The sequence below is a fragment of the Lepisosteus platostomus genome, chromosome 12, assembly GCF_059453375.1.
Source record: "Lepisosteus platostomus isolate fLepPlt1 chromosome 12, fLepPlt1.hap1, whole genome shotgun sequence".
NCBI lineage: Eukaryota > Metazoa > Chordata > Actinopteri > Semionotiformes > Lepisosteidae > Lepisosteus > Lepisosteus platostomus.
The window spans coordinates 1,696,049-1,711,065 of record NC_142622.1 but is presented as its reverse complement, the minus strand read 5'-3'; the positions used below and the strand labels follow the sequence as shown (position 1 = coordinate 1,711,065).

Below are 15,017 nucleotides of genomic sequence, written 5' to 3'. Positions count from 1 at the left end.
ACTACATGAAATAGCCGTGTTTTTAGAGTGTACTCTAGCTAAAGAGCTGGCACTGTGGTAATGACTTAAGTGGATCAGGAGACTCACTTGCCTTTGCCAGTCAATAAAGCAGGGCAGTCAGAAACTGAGCTCTTACTTTGACTCGTATACTTAGTGTAACAGTGATGCAGACATCTTCTAGCAAAATCTCAAATAAGCTAAGGATTTATACAGATACAGAAGGTACTGTAAGTTAAGGTTTATGTTCAGTTCCTATGCCTTTCAGTTTCAGGTTGTTGACGGGCTTGATTTTCAGTGCAAGCAGGTGTCAGTTCAGAGTTTTCAAGAAACCCACCTACCATCGTATCCTTGTTCGATTATATTCATTTTAAATGGGTGTACTTTATCTCACGGTCAGGGTTAAGCTGGCATTCTTCGTAACAATTAAGTTGCAACAGTAGAGAAAAGATGAATTAGTGGTGCGAACCCATGCGGCGTGTGTCTTGTTCTCTGCCTGTGAAGGATTTGGATGGCAGCCTGAGTCGCCTCACAGCTCAGTTTGAGAAGGCCACAGCGGACAAGCTGCAGTGCCAGGAGGGAGTGACCAGGACCACCCACACCATCGAGCTGGCCAACAGGCTGGTCAGGGGGCTGGAGGTACGCGGGACAGGGCTCGGTCCAGGTCTCGTAGGGAAAAACTGCTCTCTTGAGCAGCAGCCAACCTGACGTTTAACATTTACTTTAGCTAGATTATCTGACATCATTCGCACTGTGTCATAATATGCAGTGATATCAGAGAACGATGAGCACCGATTTCTTAACTCTTGGAAAATGATATAGATATAGAACATAAAATTGCACGTCAAGTTAGGTAAAATAATTATAAATATAACCGTAAAATACATAGTAATGCATTTTTCAAAGGATTTATATTTTTTTTCATTGTTAAAATATAAAAATGTTCGCCAGGGATTCAAATGAGAATGGTATCTTTACACAGTTCCATTTTAAATCTCGAGACTGTTCCTGTTCACAGAGTGGTAAAGTATGACTCTAAAACATATCAAGACAAATGATTTTGTCTATATGCCACTGACCTGGAAGCAGTGGTGTTCAGACTAATAAATCAGACAGTTTATATTTAATCATTAACTTACTCTAAAACCTGAGCAGCTGTTAAAAATTAAAAACGGTTCACCCCAGACAGAATGATATTACAGGCAATCTATAATGCATTAGGATAAAATGATAGTGATTTTTAACTGTCTTGAAATTTATTATGCTACAAGTTGAGGCTCTTAAACCCTTGTACACTAATGTCACTGGTGATTTATTGTCATGAGGTGTTGTGGTAACATTATTGAAGACTTAAATAGATGCTAAATTGAAGCTTTGAAATTAATTGAAATTTTACTTAAACTTTCAATGCGATTTTAGGGGATTGTGTTTGTATACTTCATTGTTTATGTCCTGCTGTTCCCAGATTGTCAGGGAGGAAAGAGATTAATCAGATGTACTCCTGTCAGCACTTTGTCTGGCATGTGCCAAGAAACAAAAACAAATTTAAGAGAAGAAAAGGGGGCTGAATCTTATCATAATCATTAAATATCTGAAACGATGCTCGATGTGAATGGTTATGATTTCATTCTCTTTTGCAATGCAATTCTTGTTGTCCAAGTTTATACTCTTCCGACTGCTCAGAGGGTCCATTGGCACAACTTCCTTCATGCTTTATGATGTAAAAATTGGGAGAAATGTATTTAACGAGCAACTACCTTCTGAATGACTTCTAATGTGCCTGATTAGTTTTAGCTGTTTCATTACCGGATGGCCTGTATCCCAGGTTTGCCTTTAACTGGAAGTTAGGAGGGTGTAGTTACAGCTGGATACGGCAGAGGCGAAGTCTGGATCTCTAGGCCATGCCATTGCCGAGCTCTTGTGTTGATCTACGGGAAGACTCTGTACAGGAAGTGGCCCAGATGTCGCGTGTGGCGGGTGCTGTCTGCTGTGTTTGTCCCGCAGGCTGAAGACGTTCGCTGGGCTCAGGCCGTGGGGCAGCTTGAGGCCCAGCGGAAGACCCTGTGTGGGGACGTTCTGCTGACGGCGGCGTTCGTCTCCTACGTGGGCTCCTTCACCAGGCGCTACCGGGAGGATCTGCTGGGGATGTGGATCCCTTTCTTAAAATCCCAGAAGGCACGCCGCCCGTCACGCCTCCGGTTTCCCGCCTCGGCGCTCCGGGCCAGCTCCTTCCTGCCGGGCTGAACTGGGTCACTCTTCCCGCTTCAGGTGCCCATCCCACTGACCGAGGGCCTAGATCCGATTGGCATGCTGACGGACGACGCCACCGTGGCGGCCTGGAATAACGAAGGGCTGCCCGGTGACCGCATGTCGGCCGAGAACGCCGCCATCCTGACCAGCTGCGCCCGCTGGCCTCTGCTCATTGATCCCCAGCAGCAGGGGATCAAGTGGGTTCAGAATAAGTACGGCGCCGATCTGAAGGCCGTTCGTCTTGGCCAGAAAGGGTAAGGGTTTGCATGTTATCCCTGGAAGGACCCAAGTACAGAAATCGCAAATACAAACGTGCCTGTGACCTGTGGCGTGATGAGGTGGATAAAAAACCGCATGCACATTGCTTGTGCTGACTGCTTTTTATGTTTGCGAGAGTCTTCTTGGTTGATTCTGCTTTAGTGGTCCAGCACTTGTTCCACCGAGACGCTCGGTCAGAGGCTCTTGTGTTTGAGAAAGTCCTGCTTGTCAAACAGCAGAGGGGATTGTACATTGTCCCTTCCTGTCCCATTGCTTCCACGTATATCCCAGCTGTTATTAAAAGATATATTGTAGTGGTCTTATTTACTTTTTATACATAAAGCTTTCAGCTTAAAAGGAATGTCCAATAGAAGACAAAAAATGACCAATAACTGACATCTGATCTGCCTTTTTGATACTATGGCTGCTTTCCACATCTCACCCCCGAAGGGGCCTGAGTGTGGGGGTGGCGGGTGCCAGTGGCCACAGCCTGAACACCGTCCAGCCTCAACAAGATTTATTGTTAAACCAACTTAGTTGTTAGTTGTTAGGAATTTGCCTCAGTGTGCTCATGACAGTTAAACAATAAAACAATAAAAACAGTAACACAAAGACGTCAGGCACAACATAACATAAAACCATAAGTTATAATCAAGAAATAATTCATGCATTTGCATTAAGTATGAAGTGCCAGCAACTGAAAGATTTAGGTTATTATTTTAGGTTAATGTTTTAGTATTGTTCATAGTGGGTTGTCTTTATATACTGTATACAAGCTTTATATTTATATTTCCTGAGTAGTATATGTCAATGATATATTGTAAATATTGCATATCTTTATTAAGTGCGGGGCGTACTCGCCCTTTTCCTTGTGTGTTGATCACAGTTACAGTACACTATGTCCTCTTGTCAATGAGAGAATTTGTGGCAGTCATCGTGATTGTTTTTAGGTATTTAGATACGCTTGAGAGAGCGCTGGCCTGTGGCGAGACCGTCCTGATTGAAAATCTGGAGGAAACTGTGGACCCCATTCTAGATCCCCTGCTGGGAAGAAACACTATTAAAAAAGGAAGGTAAGTATCCGCCTGCCTCCTGGTCAGGTTAGGCCTTCCTGAACAGGGCGTTTCCAGCAGGGTGCATTGCATACTGCTCCTTGTCTGTACACCTTTGTCTGTTTTGTGTAGCGGGAAACTTATCTACCGTACTTTACTACACCTGCATTACTACTCACACTGATGTGTTTTTTTCTTTTTTTCTCTTCTCACACTGCTTGTCTTGTCACTCACTGCTTTTTTAAAGCTGTACTGTATGTTGTTTAACTTGTTGTTGTTGTTGCTGCTTCTATTCTGTGTTTTTGTTTCATGGTATTTTCTTAATGTCTTGGTATAGGAGCATACATGCAAATTAGCGTTTCATTGCGCTTGTGCATATGACAAATAAACTAAACTAAGGTTGAGTCATCATTAAGCCAGGATTAATTTTAGACCTGCAGACGGGTTTAACTTTAGGTATTGCTATCGCCTAGCTAGCACACAAGTGTGATTGACTGAATAGCCTGCAGTTGTTTGCTTTCCTGTTTATGGTTCTGTTCTTACTGTCTGCAGTTGGCTTACTGGTTCCCTATTAGAAGGGCATCTGGAGACTCGTGCTGTCATTTTGTAGATTACTGTTGTACCTGCTAGAGGTGTCACAGTATTCTTTAATCCTGTTTGACTCTTGTGGGGTTCGGTCAAGCAGAAGTTTGCCTTGTTTCAGTTCAGACTGTTTTATGTCACACACAACATTTTTAAAATGTCTAGGAATTTGTTTCTAATCACATTTGTGGTAGAGCAATTTCCCAGACCTGCAGGCAGAGTTAATCTAAGCTGTTTTTCAGTTGTTAAATATGGTTGAGTCCATTCCTGTTTAGGCTAAGGAGAATATGCATCTGAGCACAGTCGAGCCGAAGGCACTTGACTTAAGGTTTGATGATTGGAAGATTTGAGATTATGGAGGAATTTGTAACACATGAGCTGAAACATAGGGGTAGGGCTATTGGTTTTATATTGAGATCCATGTGATAAGTGTAAGTGTTTCTGCAGTTTTGGTATCATGACAAATGCTAGAAAACGTCTAGCACTGCTGCACAAGTATTGCACTCGCTTGGTCCTCCTGCTCGGCACATTCCACTGCGATCACAGTGTCCTGTAGCATGTGGCCACATCTGACACTGGAGCAGCCTCCTGGGCACCTCTGGGGGCCTGTGTGCCACAGCCCATCAACAGACAGAGCCCACTAAACCAAGAAACACTTTTACACTGAGGATACCCTGCCTGGCTGTCTGTCACCTGACCGATCTGCCAAACGAGGCGGAGCGGTTTTCAGGTGTAGTGCTGTTGAGTACCTTTTCATGCCTGTTCTGTGCCTTTCGTCGTGGATCATGCAAATAACGTGCATATTTTTGTCAGGGAGGTGGAAAGCTGAGAATTCCTCTTATTTTTTCTTCCTCACCCTGAACTGATGTAATCCAATGGCTTCCACTTCCTATGCAGCTGGTTTGTATAGGTGATTCATCATGGTAACAGAAAAGCATTATGGTCTGATGCTGCACCCCTTAAAGACATGCATGAGTTAGCGTATTAAATATCTGCACTCATTCATTGAGCATTTGTACTAGTCATAGTCCCCGAACCTTGACAATTCCTACTGGTAAATCTGATTATAAGTTTATTCCTTGTAGATGACCTAGTACCTTGTTTTTTCCTGTGATTAATACAGCCTGCTAAGTTGCTAGTGATGGATATGGTGCAGCCCAACAGCTGAAGTTCATTAATAATTGGAATGTTGTAGAGTGTGAAGTAATGAATACTAATTATTCCTTTCATGTCTGACAGAACCCCATGGGCTAATCCATCAGCACAGACTTTAATTTGGTCTAGTAATGGTTCTATCAATAGTACATTAATTCCATGTTGTGAAGATATAGAGTTGAACCTGACCCATTCTGTAACCACCACTGCCGTAAAATGGGCATCTGCTGACAATTGCCGGGTAATTAGAAAAAAATAAAATCATCAGGATTCAGGCAACCCTAATTCAAATGAAATGCATAAGTATTGACTTTGTGCAAATAGTTTCAGACTGCGTTATTTCAAATGGGCTGTTAGTTCACCTGCTGTTCGTTAAAGTTCGAACCGGGTCACCTTGCTGATGTGGTGCAGACCTCACCTGCCCTCTTCCATCCCCTCTTCGGCGGTTTGCTGTTCTTTCGTGTCTGCCTTGCTTTCTGGGGATACTGGGTTGAGCCCTGAAGAAGCTCTAAGGCCCTTCTAGGTGCTTACTGTACGTGGAGCCCAGGGGAAGGTCCTTCAGCGGACAGGGGCGGGTGTCACGTCCAGGCAGTGTGCAGGAGACCGAGGTGCGACGTTCACGCGGGTCGTGTGTGTGAATCCGCAGGTACATCAAAATAGGAGACAAGGAGTGTGAATACAGCAGTGGGTTCCGCCTCATTCTGCACACCAAGCTGGCCAACCCCCACTTTCAGCCGGAGACGCAGGCCCAGACCACCCTCATCAACTTCACCGTGACCCGGGACGGCCTGGAGGAGCAGCTGCTGGCCGGGGTGGTCAGCGCAGAGAGACCCGACCTGGAGAGGCTCAAGGTAGGCCAGGGCACTCCGCACAGCCCAGCCCAGGTAGAAGCAGAGGCTGGCCGTCCTAGCTCCATCTGTCCGAAACAATTCTCCTTTCTCTTGTGCTGTGTGTGTGTGTGAACTGTACCATGACTTTCCCCCTTCAGCCTTTAGGAAGGCAGGAGTAAATGCTGGGACACCAGCTGCAAACTTACCTGAGGAAGTTACTGCTGCCAGTAAAATACAAACAGTAATTATACAGGTGATAATTGTATGCTGAGCTCTTCAGTTTTTCTTTCTTGTGTTCAGTTGGTGAGCGATGGCTGTAGTTGTCCGTCGGTGAACACTAGAATCCAGCAGCCTTCACAAACTGTGTGTTTCGGTGGGGGGTGGGGGGGGTCAGTCTGAGCTCACCAAGCAGCAGAACGACTTCAAGATCGAGCTGAAGAGACTGGAGGACGAGCTTCTGACCCGCCTGTCCACGGCTGAGGGCAGCTTCCTGGGGGACAACGTGTTGGTGGAGAAGCTGGAGAGAACCAAGCAGACGGCCACAGAGATCGAGGCCAAGGTGAGCGCAGGTGGCCTGCTCGTCCGGCCGCTGGAGTTATTTCTCTCGCGCTGCTGGCTTTCAAACGCTGGCAACCCAAGTACAAGACGCACGGGTAATTGAGGTTTATAGCTCTACCGTTATTTTTAAGATAGGAGAAAGCGTTTTCATCTTCCTGCCTTCAGCATTTCTGAAGCTGGTGTTTCGGTGTGCAGAAGTGTGTGAACTCCACGCTGTGTTCATCAGAGGAGCTAAAAGACCTCGGTTCAGACAGAGCTGATGGAGCTTCGCCGTGTCCCTCCCATAGGTGCTGGAATCTCAGGAGAATGAGAGAAAGATCAACGAGGCACGGGAACTCTACCGCCCAACTGCAAGACGAGCCTCAATCCTCTACTTCATCATCAACGACCTGAGCAAGATCAACCCGATGTACCAGTTCTCCCTGAAGGTCAGACCACGAGAAAACAAGGGTAACGCTTCCCTTGGTTAGTCCACTGGAGGTTTTGTCAGCTGTGTGTTTTTGCAGGTCTGCATGCACACAGAGTTTCCGGAGACATCGTGCAGACTGTCCATGTGAAGAAGACCTCATTTCATGTTTATGCACATGCCTCTGCAGAGCCTTCTTTGGGTTTCTCCCTCGATTCTTCAGCTTTGCTGTGATCTTCTGCGCTTTGATGTCATTAACGCACTCGAGTGCCCTGCTGCTCCACATGCTGTCTGTGGGGAGAAGACAGATGAGGACCAGGGGAACCATGAATTGTACACGGTCTTTCCAAGGAAAGACTCCAATCCCGGGAGGCACCATCATGCTGGATGAGTTAGCCTTCACTCTGTAGTGCAACATCAGCCACAGTTCTAGTAACGTGTCCACTGGTGTGTCTTCTGCCAGACCTTCAGTGCTGTCTTTCACAAAGCCATCGAGCGGGCCGGGGAGTCGGAGGAGGTGGCGGAGAGAGTCGCCCGCCTGACGGAGTGCGTCACCTACTCGATTTTCCTCTACACCAGTCGAGGGCTCTTTGAGCGAGACAGGCTCACCTTCCTGTCACAGACCGCCTTCCAGGTGAGGGACGAAGCTGTTAACTTAGAACTGTTGAGACGAACTGCTGTTCACCTGTATTGGACATCATGCAGCAAAGGTTTTATTGGTCGTTTTAGGTTGTTTTTGAAAGCTGTAATACATGCCAGTGTATGTTTGGTTTGCCTTTCACACTGCTCCTATATCTTGGGGTGAATCCTCACCATGCATTCCTAAAGGAAACCCTCCTGTCACTGCATGGCAGAAGAACTTGTATGAATTTGACTGCTGTGGAATTTGTTCTTTTGTATAAAAAACAACTACTCGAAATAAAGGCAAAACTATTTAAATTCTCATTTCCAGAATGATGGAAGCATGTTGTATCTTTGACCACTGTACTTAGCTTAATGTACCATCTTATACAGTATATATACACTGTATGGTTATATATGCATACATAACATGTACATTCATACCTGTGAATGAGTCTCTGTTAGTCCTTGATCCTAATGTTTCTGAATTGTTGATTTTGGTTGTGGGCTTTCCAAATTAGTCATTAGTCAATGGTGGTGGTAATGTTCTGCATTTGTTTCATTTTCCTGCTTTGCTTTTTCTCAAGATTCTTCTGACCAACAAGACACTAGATCCCCAGGAGCTGGACTTCCTGCTGAGATTCCCCGTGGAGCAGAGCAGCAGAAGCCCAGTGGACTTCTTGTCCGCACAGTCCTGGGGGGGCATTAAGGTGACCCCTCGTTCTCTGCTGTGTGCAGACAGAGCTCTTTCCTCCTGTTGCTCAAACGCTGTCCTACTTCCACTTGCAGTGGCGTTTTGTTCTGTTTTGACAAATTACTCTTCTGCCTGTAGTCTGTATGTTCCACAGTATTGAAAACTTGAAAAAAAAAAGAATATTATTTCAGGGGCTTGAAAATATTTCAGTATATAATCAATTGTCTTCCCTGCCCCTAAAAGCTACAGGTCTTTGGGCAGTGAGCTCCACAGACGTGCTGAACACAAGTAGTCTCTATCACCCACTGTGTGCAGCCTGGTCTTCAGCAAGTCTCAGCTGAAGAGCTGGACTACACTCATGCACTATGTTCTCAAAATAGCACAGCTACGGGCCATTCGGTGCTTTATATATGAGCAGGAGACCCTGATAAAAACATTCTAAATTTTGACTTGGGAGATGGTGATGATATTTTGGCCATTTTGACCTTGCTGACCTAGAGAAGGTCCTAGCACACATCCTGGTGGAACACCTTAAGCGCTGTGGACAACATCAGATGTAAGCCACCCAAGATTTGAAAAATTGTTTATGACAACAGTAGTAATATTAATGATTAATACTGCCACCAGAAAATACCTGGCTAATTATCATGATAATAGTGATCGTGTTTGTGATAAATATATATTGACATCTGCTTGTGCTGATCCCATTACTCCATTTGATTTTCAGTTCCAAGCTTCAGAAGTGTTGTTAATCCATGCCAGTCCCCATTAGTGGTTAAATTCCTACAGATGAGCATTAATAATATTTGAAGACATTAACAATATTTAAGAGTATTGTCATTAATTGCTTGATGATGATTAAGCAGCTGTATCAGATTTCCAATTTGAAAACGGCCCCTGACAGCAGTGTGGGATGTTGTAGCAGCCTGGCAAGGTCAGCTCAGCTTAGAAGGCATGACCTTGCATGACCTCTTGCTCCCCAGGGGTCAAGAAAAGACAGAATCAATCCAATGCTGTGACCACAAACCAGGGGTCGCCTGCTCTCTCAGGAGACCAGGGTTGCAGAGTTTGAGAACTGCCACTGATAGCTGTAGAAGATGATATGCCAGAGGTGTCAGAAAGGCAGTATGAAGGAGGGTCTGAGTGTCTCAAAGACTGTTTGACCAGGAGTGGACAGTCCTGATCCTGGAAGGCAGGTGTGTCTGTAGGTTTTCCTTGTCTCTGCAAAGCACCAGCGCCTGTAGAGCTGGGAGAAGTTAAACTGATTGCTAAATCCCATTAATGATTTTGGTCATGAAGAGATGAGTGGGATGAAAACCTGCAGATGCACCGGCCCTTGCTGGCCCACACCTGGCCTAGACCTCACCAAGGCCCACAGACAATAAAACATTCAGCTGAAGTGGACAAGAGCAGCAGATCCAAAGAGGAGACAGAGCTGATTCTACAATCTGTACTTGAAAGTGAAGCACAGGCGCATTCCAACATACAGCGCTAGTGACTGCCTGTTGTGTTGCAGACGATGTCAGCGATGGATGAGTTTCGCGGCCTGGACAAGGATATCGAGGGGTCTGCAAAGCGCTGGAAGAAGCTGGTGGAGTCCGAGTGTCCGGAGAAGGAGAGGTTTCCGCAGGAATGGAAAAATAAGAGCTCCCTGCAGAAGGTGATCATGCTGAGAGCCCTGCGGCCGGACAGAGTGACGTACGCGATCAGGCAAGTTGTACCACACAGAGGGCGGGAGGTCTGTGGGACAACATATTTACAAAGCAAAGAGCTCTGGACCTGAGCGTTTGCCTTGGCAAGACACATGAATAGAGTACCAGCATGCCAACAACACTACCAGTTCCTAAAGCACTAAGAAACAGATGTTGCTGAGCAGAGGGGCACAGCAGCCTGTGAATGAAGTTAGATCCTGGTTTGCACAGGTGACACCCAGGGCTCGTTCACCCACTGAACTGGGAGAGTTATTAAAGGATACACGACCGAAAAGGATTCTCTGCTTATAAACATGATAAATACTGGGTTGTGGGGGAGCTGGAACCTATCCCAGCACAGCAAGGACTAGGCACAAGGGAGGATACAGCCTGGATGGGGTGGACATCCAGACACGGGGCGGAACCCGGGGCGGGTCACACAGCGGGACACGAACACGGGGCGGGACACAGGGTGGAACCCGGGGTGGGTCACAGAGCGGGACACGGACACGGGGCGGGACACAGGGTGGAACCCGGGGCGGGTCACAGAGCGAGTGTCACGCCCTCTGCAGCCAGAGGGCGCTCCTTCTCTGTCCTGTCCTTAGTTTCCAGTCTGCTGTCCTTCCTGTCCCTCTCTTTCCCTTGGGCTATATATTTCCGGGTCTTGCACTCTGCCCTCGCTCAGCATTGACGTTCGGATGTCCTGAGACCCGCCTAGCACCAGGGCGCCCCACGTCCGCTCCCTGAGGGCATAGGTTTCTATACGGCATTCCTGAACTCTTTGCACTAATGAGCCCGGGCCTTTTTCCCGTCTCGCCGCTACGCATATGGGTCTTTTTCCGCTCTCCTACTCCCCACGGTTAGTCCCTTTGGACGTCCGTGACAGCGGGACGCGGACACGGGGCGGGACACGGGGCGGGCGGACGCACAAACTCACACCAGGCCACTTTTCCCAGAATCCAATAAACCTGCCAGTATTTGTTTGAACTGTGGGAAGAATTCATGAGCCCATTTAACAAAAATTACTACAATACTGGGTGCTTATAGACTAACTTAACTTGTTTTTCTTCTGTAGGCTGTGCATAAACTCACATCTCTAGCTGTTAAATGTTAAGAGCTATTTTAAAAAAAGTTACTTTTAACTTTGTTGACTGATGGCTTTCCTATATTAACAGACTGTGATGTTTAGTAAAATTTGTACTGTAGATGAAGAGACAGGGATTACACTTGCCTCCTCATACAGAAACTTCGTGGAGGAAAGCATGGGCTCAAAGTATGTTGAGGGGATGCGGGTGGAGTTTGAGAAGTCCTTTGAGGAAAGCAGCCCTGCCACTCCTGTGTTCTTCATCCTGTCCCCTGGAGTCAACCCTCTGACCGATGTGGAGTCTCTCGGTGAGTCACTGGCCCTTTGACAGGTGTGGAGCCTCTCGGTGAGTCACTAGTGCCCTGCTGAAATAAGGGCTGCAGCCTTAGTTATACAGCTGCTGTAACCTTAGCTGTGCTTTGCTTTGCGACAGGCGTTAGGACTTGTTGATTCTGTAATAATTCTGTGAGGCGGAGATTGCTGAATAAGGCTGCCGCCTGTGCTTTCCCCTGTCCAGGTAAAAAGCTGGGCTTCAGGATAGACCTGGGGAAGCTGCACAACGTGTCTCTCGGGCAAGGGCAGGAGGTGGTGGCAGAGGCGGCGCTGCTGAAGGCCTCCCGAGAGGGGCACTGGGTCATTCTGCAGGTATTCCGGAGAATCTTCGCTCGGCACAGGACTGACAGGGACTGTCGTTCCAGAACTGTTGCCATTCAGCCTTCTGGATTTTATGTGTTGAGTACTGTTCATAACTGTACGTACTGTAAACGTCACTAGAAGGTGACAGAAAGATGCCCGTCCTGCCCCAGTGAAACAGTGTATCCCACCGATTGAAAAACCTGCTGTCCACTGCGGAGCCTCGGAGCCAGAGCCCAGTCCCCAGGACAGCCTGGGAGATTTCACTACCAAGAAAATCTCAGTAAATCCATCATCATCTCAGATATGGACTCAAATATAATTATCACCCAGTTTAAGTTTTTATTCTTAATGTCTGGATTATACATTTTATATTTTTAAATGTTGTTTTATATAGGTTTATTCTTCAGCACCACAGTACATGTACCCCTGCATTATAATACTTATAGACTATAGACTGTTATCACTACTGAATTGTAAATACAGTAAGTACATAATAAACGACTGTCACCACTGAATTACAGTTACTTTACAATACAGTGTAGATCGCTATCTCTGCAAAGCATTGCAGACCTCTACCACTAATTAATTATGGTCACAATACAGTGATATAGACCACCGTGATTACTCAGTTACAATTAAAATGCCACACAGTAAAGAATTACTGCCAATCACTACTTAGTTGTACCTGCAATATGACCACTTTCAATACTGAATTGCAACTACAGGACAGTATTATAAAGCACTATCACTCCTGAATTACAACAATGTAATGTATACTATATATAAAGATCATTGTCACTATTAAATTTCAATTTTACTATATGAGCCACTAAGATTGCAAAATTACTGTTATTGCTGTAAGAGATTAAGGGCCCATGGACTATCCATTCTCATTCTCCATACTCCAACCTGTCAACAGAACGTACATTTGGTGGCCGGGTGGCTAGGGACTCTGGAGAAACTACTGGCGAGTACCAGTGAGGACAGCCACCCAGACTACAGGGTGTTTATCAGTGCTGAGCCAGCAGCTACCCCCGAGGAGCACATCATCCCCCAGGGAATCCTGGAGAACTCCATCAAAATCACCAACGAGCCACCTGCCGGCCTGCTTGCTAACCTGCACGCTGCCTTGTACAACTTTGACCAGGTGAGAAGTGCAAGAATCTGACACCAATCTGAAAAACACTTCTCAGCAGCAAGAAGGGAAGTTGAAATTCAGCAAGGAGGTAGAAAGCACATGTGCTTAGCAAGCCTAAACATGTAAATCGTGATCAGGTGCACAGGGTCCGCCTCTCTCCCTGTGTTCAGGGTAACTTATTCCCAGAACAACCAGTACTTCAGAAACATGGTTCCATGAGCCAGTGAGAACGAATTAGCCTGTTTTTCCCCATTTGATGTTTTACCAGAGTCTCATTTTCTCTTTTCAATCTGATATTTTTCAGTTCACATATTTTTGTGTTTTTTATATTTTTGTCCACAGTCCCACGCCTTAGCGTTTAACGAGCTGTAGAACTCTGTCCCTGTCTGTATTTGTCAGTATTCTTCAACTTTAGATTCCTGACAAAATCAACATTTATTGGAGAATTGTATACTCTATATAACCAGAACTAAAAGACTTGGAACAGAAATCTTGCAATGATTTGGGCATCAGATATTTTTCTAATGAACAAACGGTTATTCCATCTGGTGGTCCTTCACTGATCGATGATGTTTTGTCAACTAAATAAATCCACATGCCAGCAAGCTAATAAAATAAAACAGTCTCACAAGCATTCACCACAGAAGGGTTACATTGCTCTCAGACACCAACTTCAGAAGGTTTTTTTGCGCTATTGGGGTGTTTGGGTATGTGCTTATTCAGAGAATGTATGTTTGTCTAAAGTTAAAAAATATAATTGTTTGCCTAAAAATTGCAAACAAATCGTAATAAGTGAGCGATTTACAGCATATGCTCCTGTGTAGACACAAGGTTGTTAGGATTGTGCCCTGGGTGCACAAGCTGTTGATTGCTGTAGAACAGGTGTCCAGAGTTTTGCAGAACAAGCAGCTCAGCCAATTGTATTTTCATGTTCGTGACCCCACAGCTTTTATTGCTTAAAGTTAATTACTCGTGCAAGAGCAAAAACTGCTTAATAAATCCTTCTGCTGGCCTTTCATGTTATTTCAGATAAGTCAAAAGCAATTTTATATGCATCATTCTGTACAGGAATGTAATTATAGGCACTCAGATTTACATCACTACAGCAGGCTAGGGCAAGTGTAAGTATGACCTTTAATACACAAGCAATGTTTTCCTGTTGGCAGGATACACTGGAAATGTGTGCCAGGGAGCAGGAGTTCAAGAGTATCCTGTTCTCTCTCTGCTACTTCCATGCCTGCGTAGCTGAAAGGCGGAAGTTTGGCCCCCAGGGCTGGAACCTCAGCTACCCCTTCAACACAGGGGACCTCACCATATCTGCCAACGTCCTCTACAACTACCTGGAGGCCAACAGCAAGGTGGGTTGCACCCCGGCTTTCATACCATTTCATACTATCGTACTGCGAGCGCTGCACTGGGGGCCAAGGGCCAAGTACAAGAAATGAGAAATAAAGTACTTCCTGTACGTGGGGAACACTGGTGTAAGATCTCCCACCGTGGGGCGGTCCCAGGTGACGGAACCGGTCAGGGCTCTCCCTGCGAGGGTCCGAGTCTGGGCGATGTTGCCTGCTGAGCTGCGCTGTGGCAGAGCTGGGATGAGATTAGTCCGCCAGCTCTCTCGGTGCCCGGCCGCACGGTGCCCCACCTGCTCCACAGGCGCTCCAGTGAGCACCTCCTGCAGCGCTGTGGAGCCTGTGGGGTATCCCCCGAGACCCAGCCGGCCGGAGGAGCCTGTCTGAACCCCACCCTCCTCCCCGTCTCTGGGGGGCCGGGGCGTAGACACAGCTGGTGTAGCCCACTCCCAGTGAGCTTGAATCTAAACTTTCCAGTGTGAACTATTGGAACAACAACCACAGCAAGGAAATGGCCCGTCAGTTTGAAGATGAAAGTCTTTCTTGCACGCAGTCGCTTATTTTCCTTCCTCTACTCTTGCAGTAGTCAGGCTGTAGGGCCTCTGACTCAGACTGCTTCTCAGCTTATTTCTCAGCTCCCCAAGAAGACAGAGGCGGGCTGGCCGAGTGTCTGCCTGCACCAGGCAGGCCTTCTACGTAATTTATAGTATGAA

General features: G+C 46.3%; 1 protein-coding gene across 2 annotated transcripts in view; it reads left to right on the top strand.

Moving 5' to 3' along the window:
• Positions 1-15,017, top strand: part of LOC148650830 (dynein axonemal heavy chain 11) — a 78,016-nt gene that overhangs the window by 55,418 nt on the left and 7,581 nt on the right. For both annotated transcript variants that reach the window (XM_088600396.1, XM_088600397.1), the window contains 14 exons: positions 502-636; positions 2,002-2,172; positions 2,266-2,501; positions 3,456-3,578; positions 5,941-6,145; positions 6,519-6,683; positions 6,970-7,110; positions 7,552-7,722; positions 8,297-8,419; positions 9,920-10,113; positions 11,338-11,486; positions 11,696-11,823; positions 12,734-12,961; positions 14,119-14,310. In XM_088600396.1, coding sequence (XP_088456522.1) covers positions 502-636; positions 2,002-2,172; positions 2,266-2,501; positions 3,456-3,578; positions 5,941-6,145; positions 6,519-6,683; positions 6,970-7,110; positions 7,552-7,722; positions 8,297-8,419; positions 9,920-10,113; positions 11,338-11,486; positions 11,696-11,823; positions 12,734-12,961; positions 14,119-14,310 — 2,361 coding nt within the window. The remainder of the gene's footprint in view (positions 1-501; positions 637-2,001; positions 2,173-2,265; positions 2,502-3,455; positions 3,579-5,940; positions 6,146-6,518; positions 6,684-6,969; positions 7,111-7,551; positions 7,723-8,296; positions 8,420-9,919; positions 10,114-11,337; positions 11,487-11,695; positions 11,824-12,733; positions 12,962-14,118; positions 14,311-15,017) is intronic.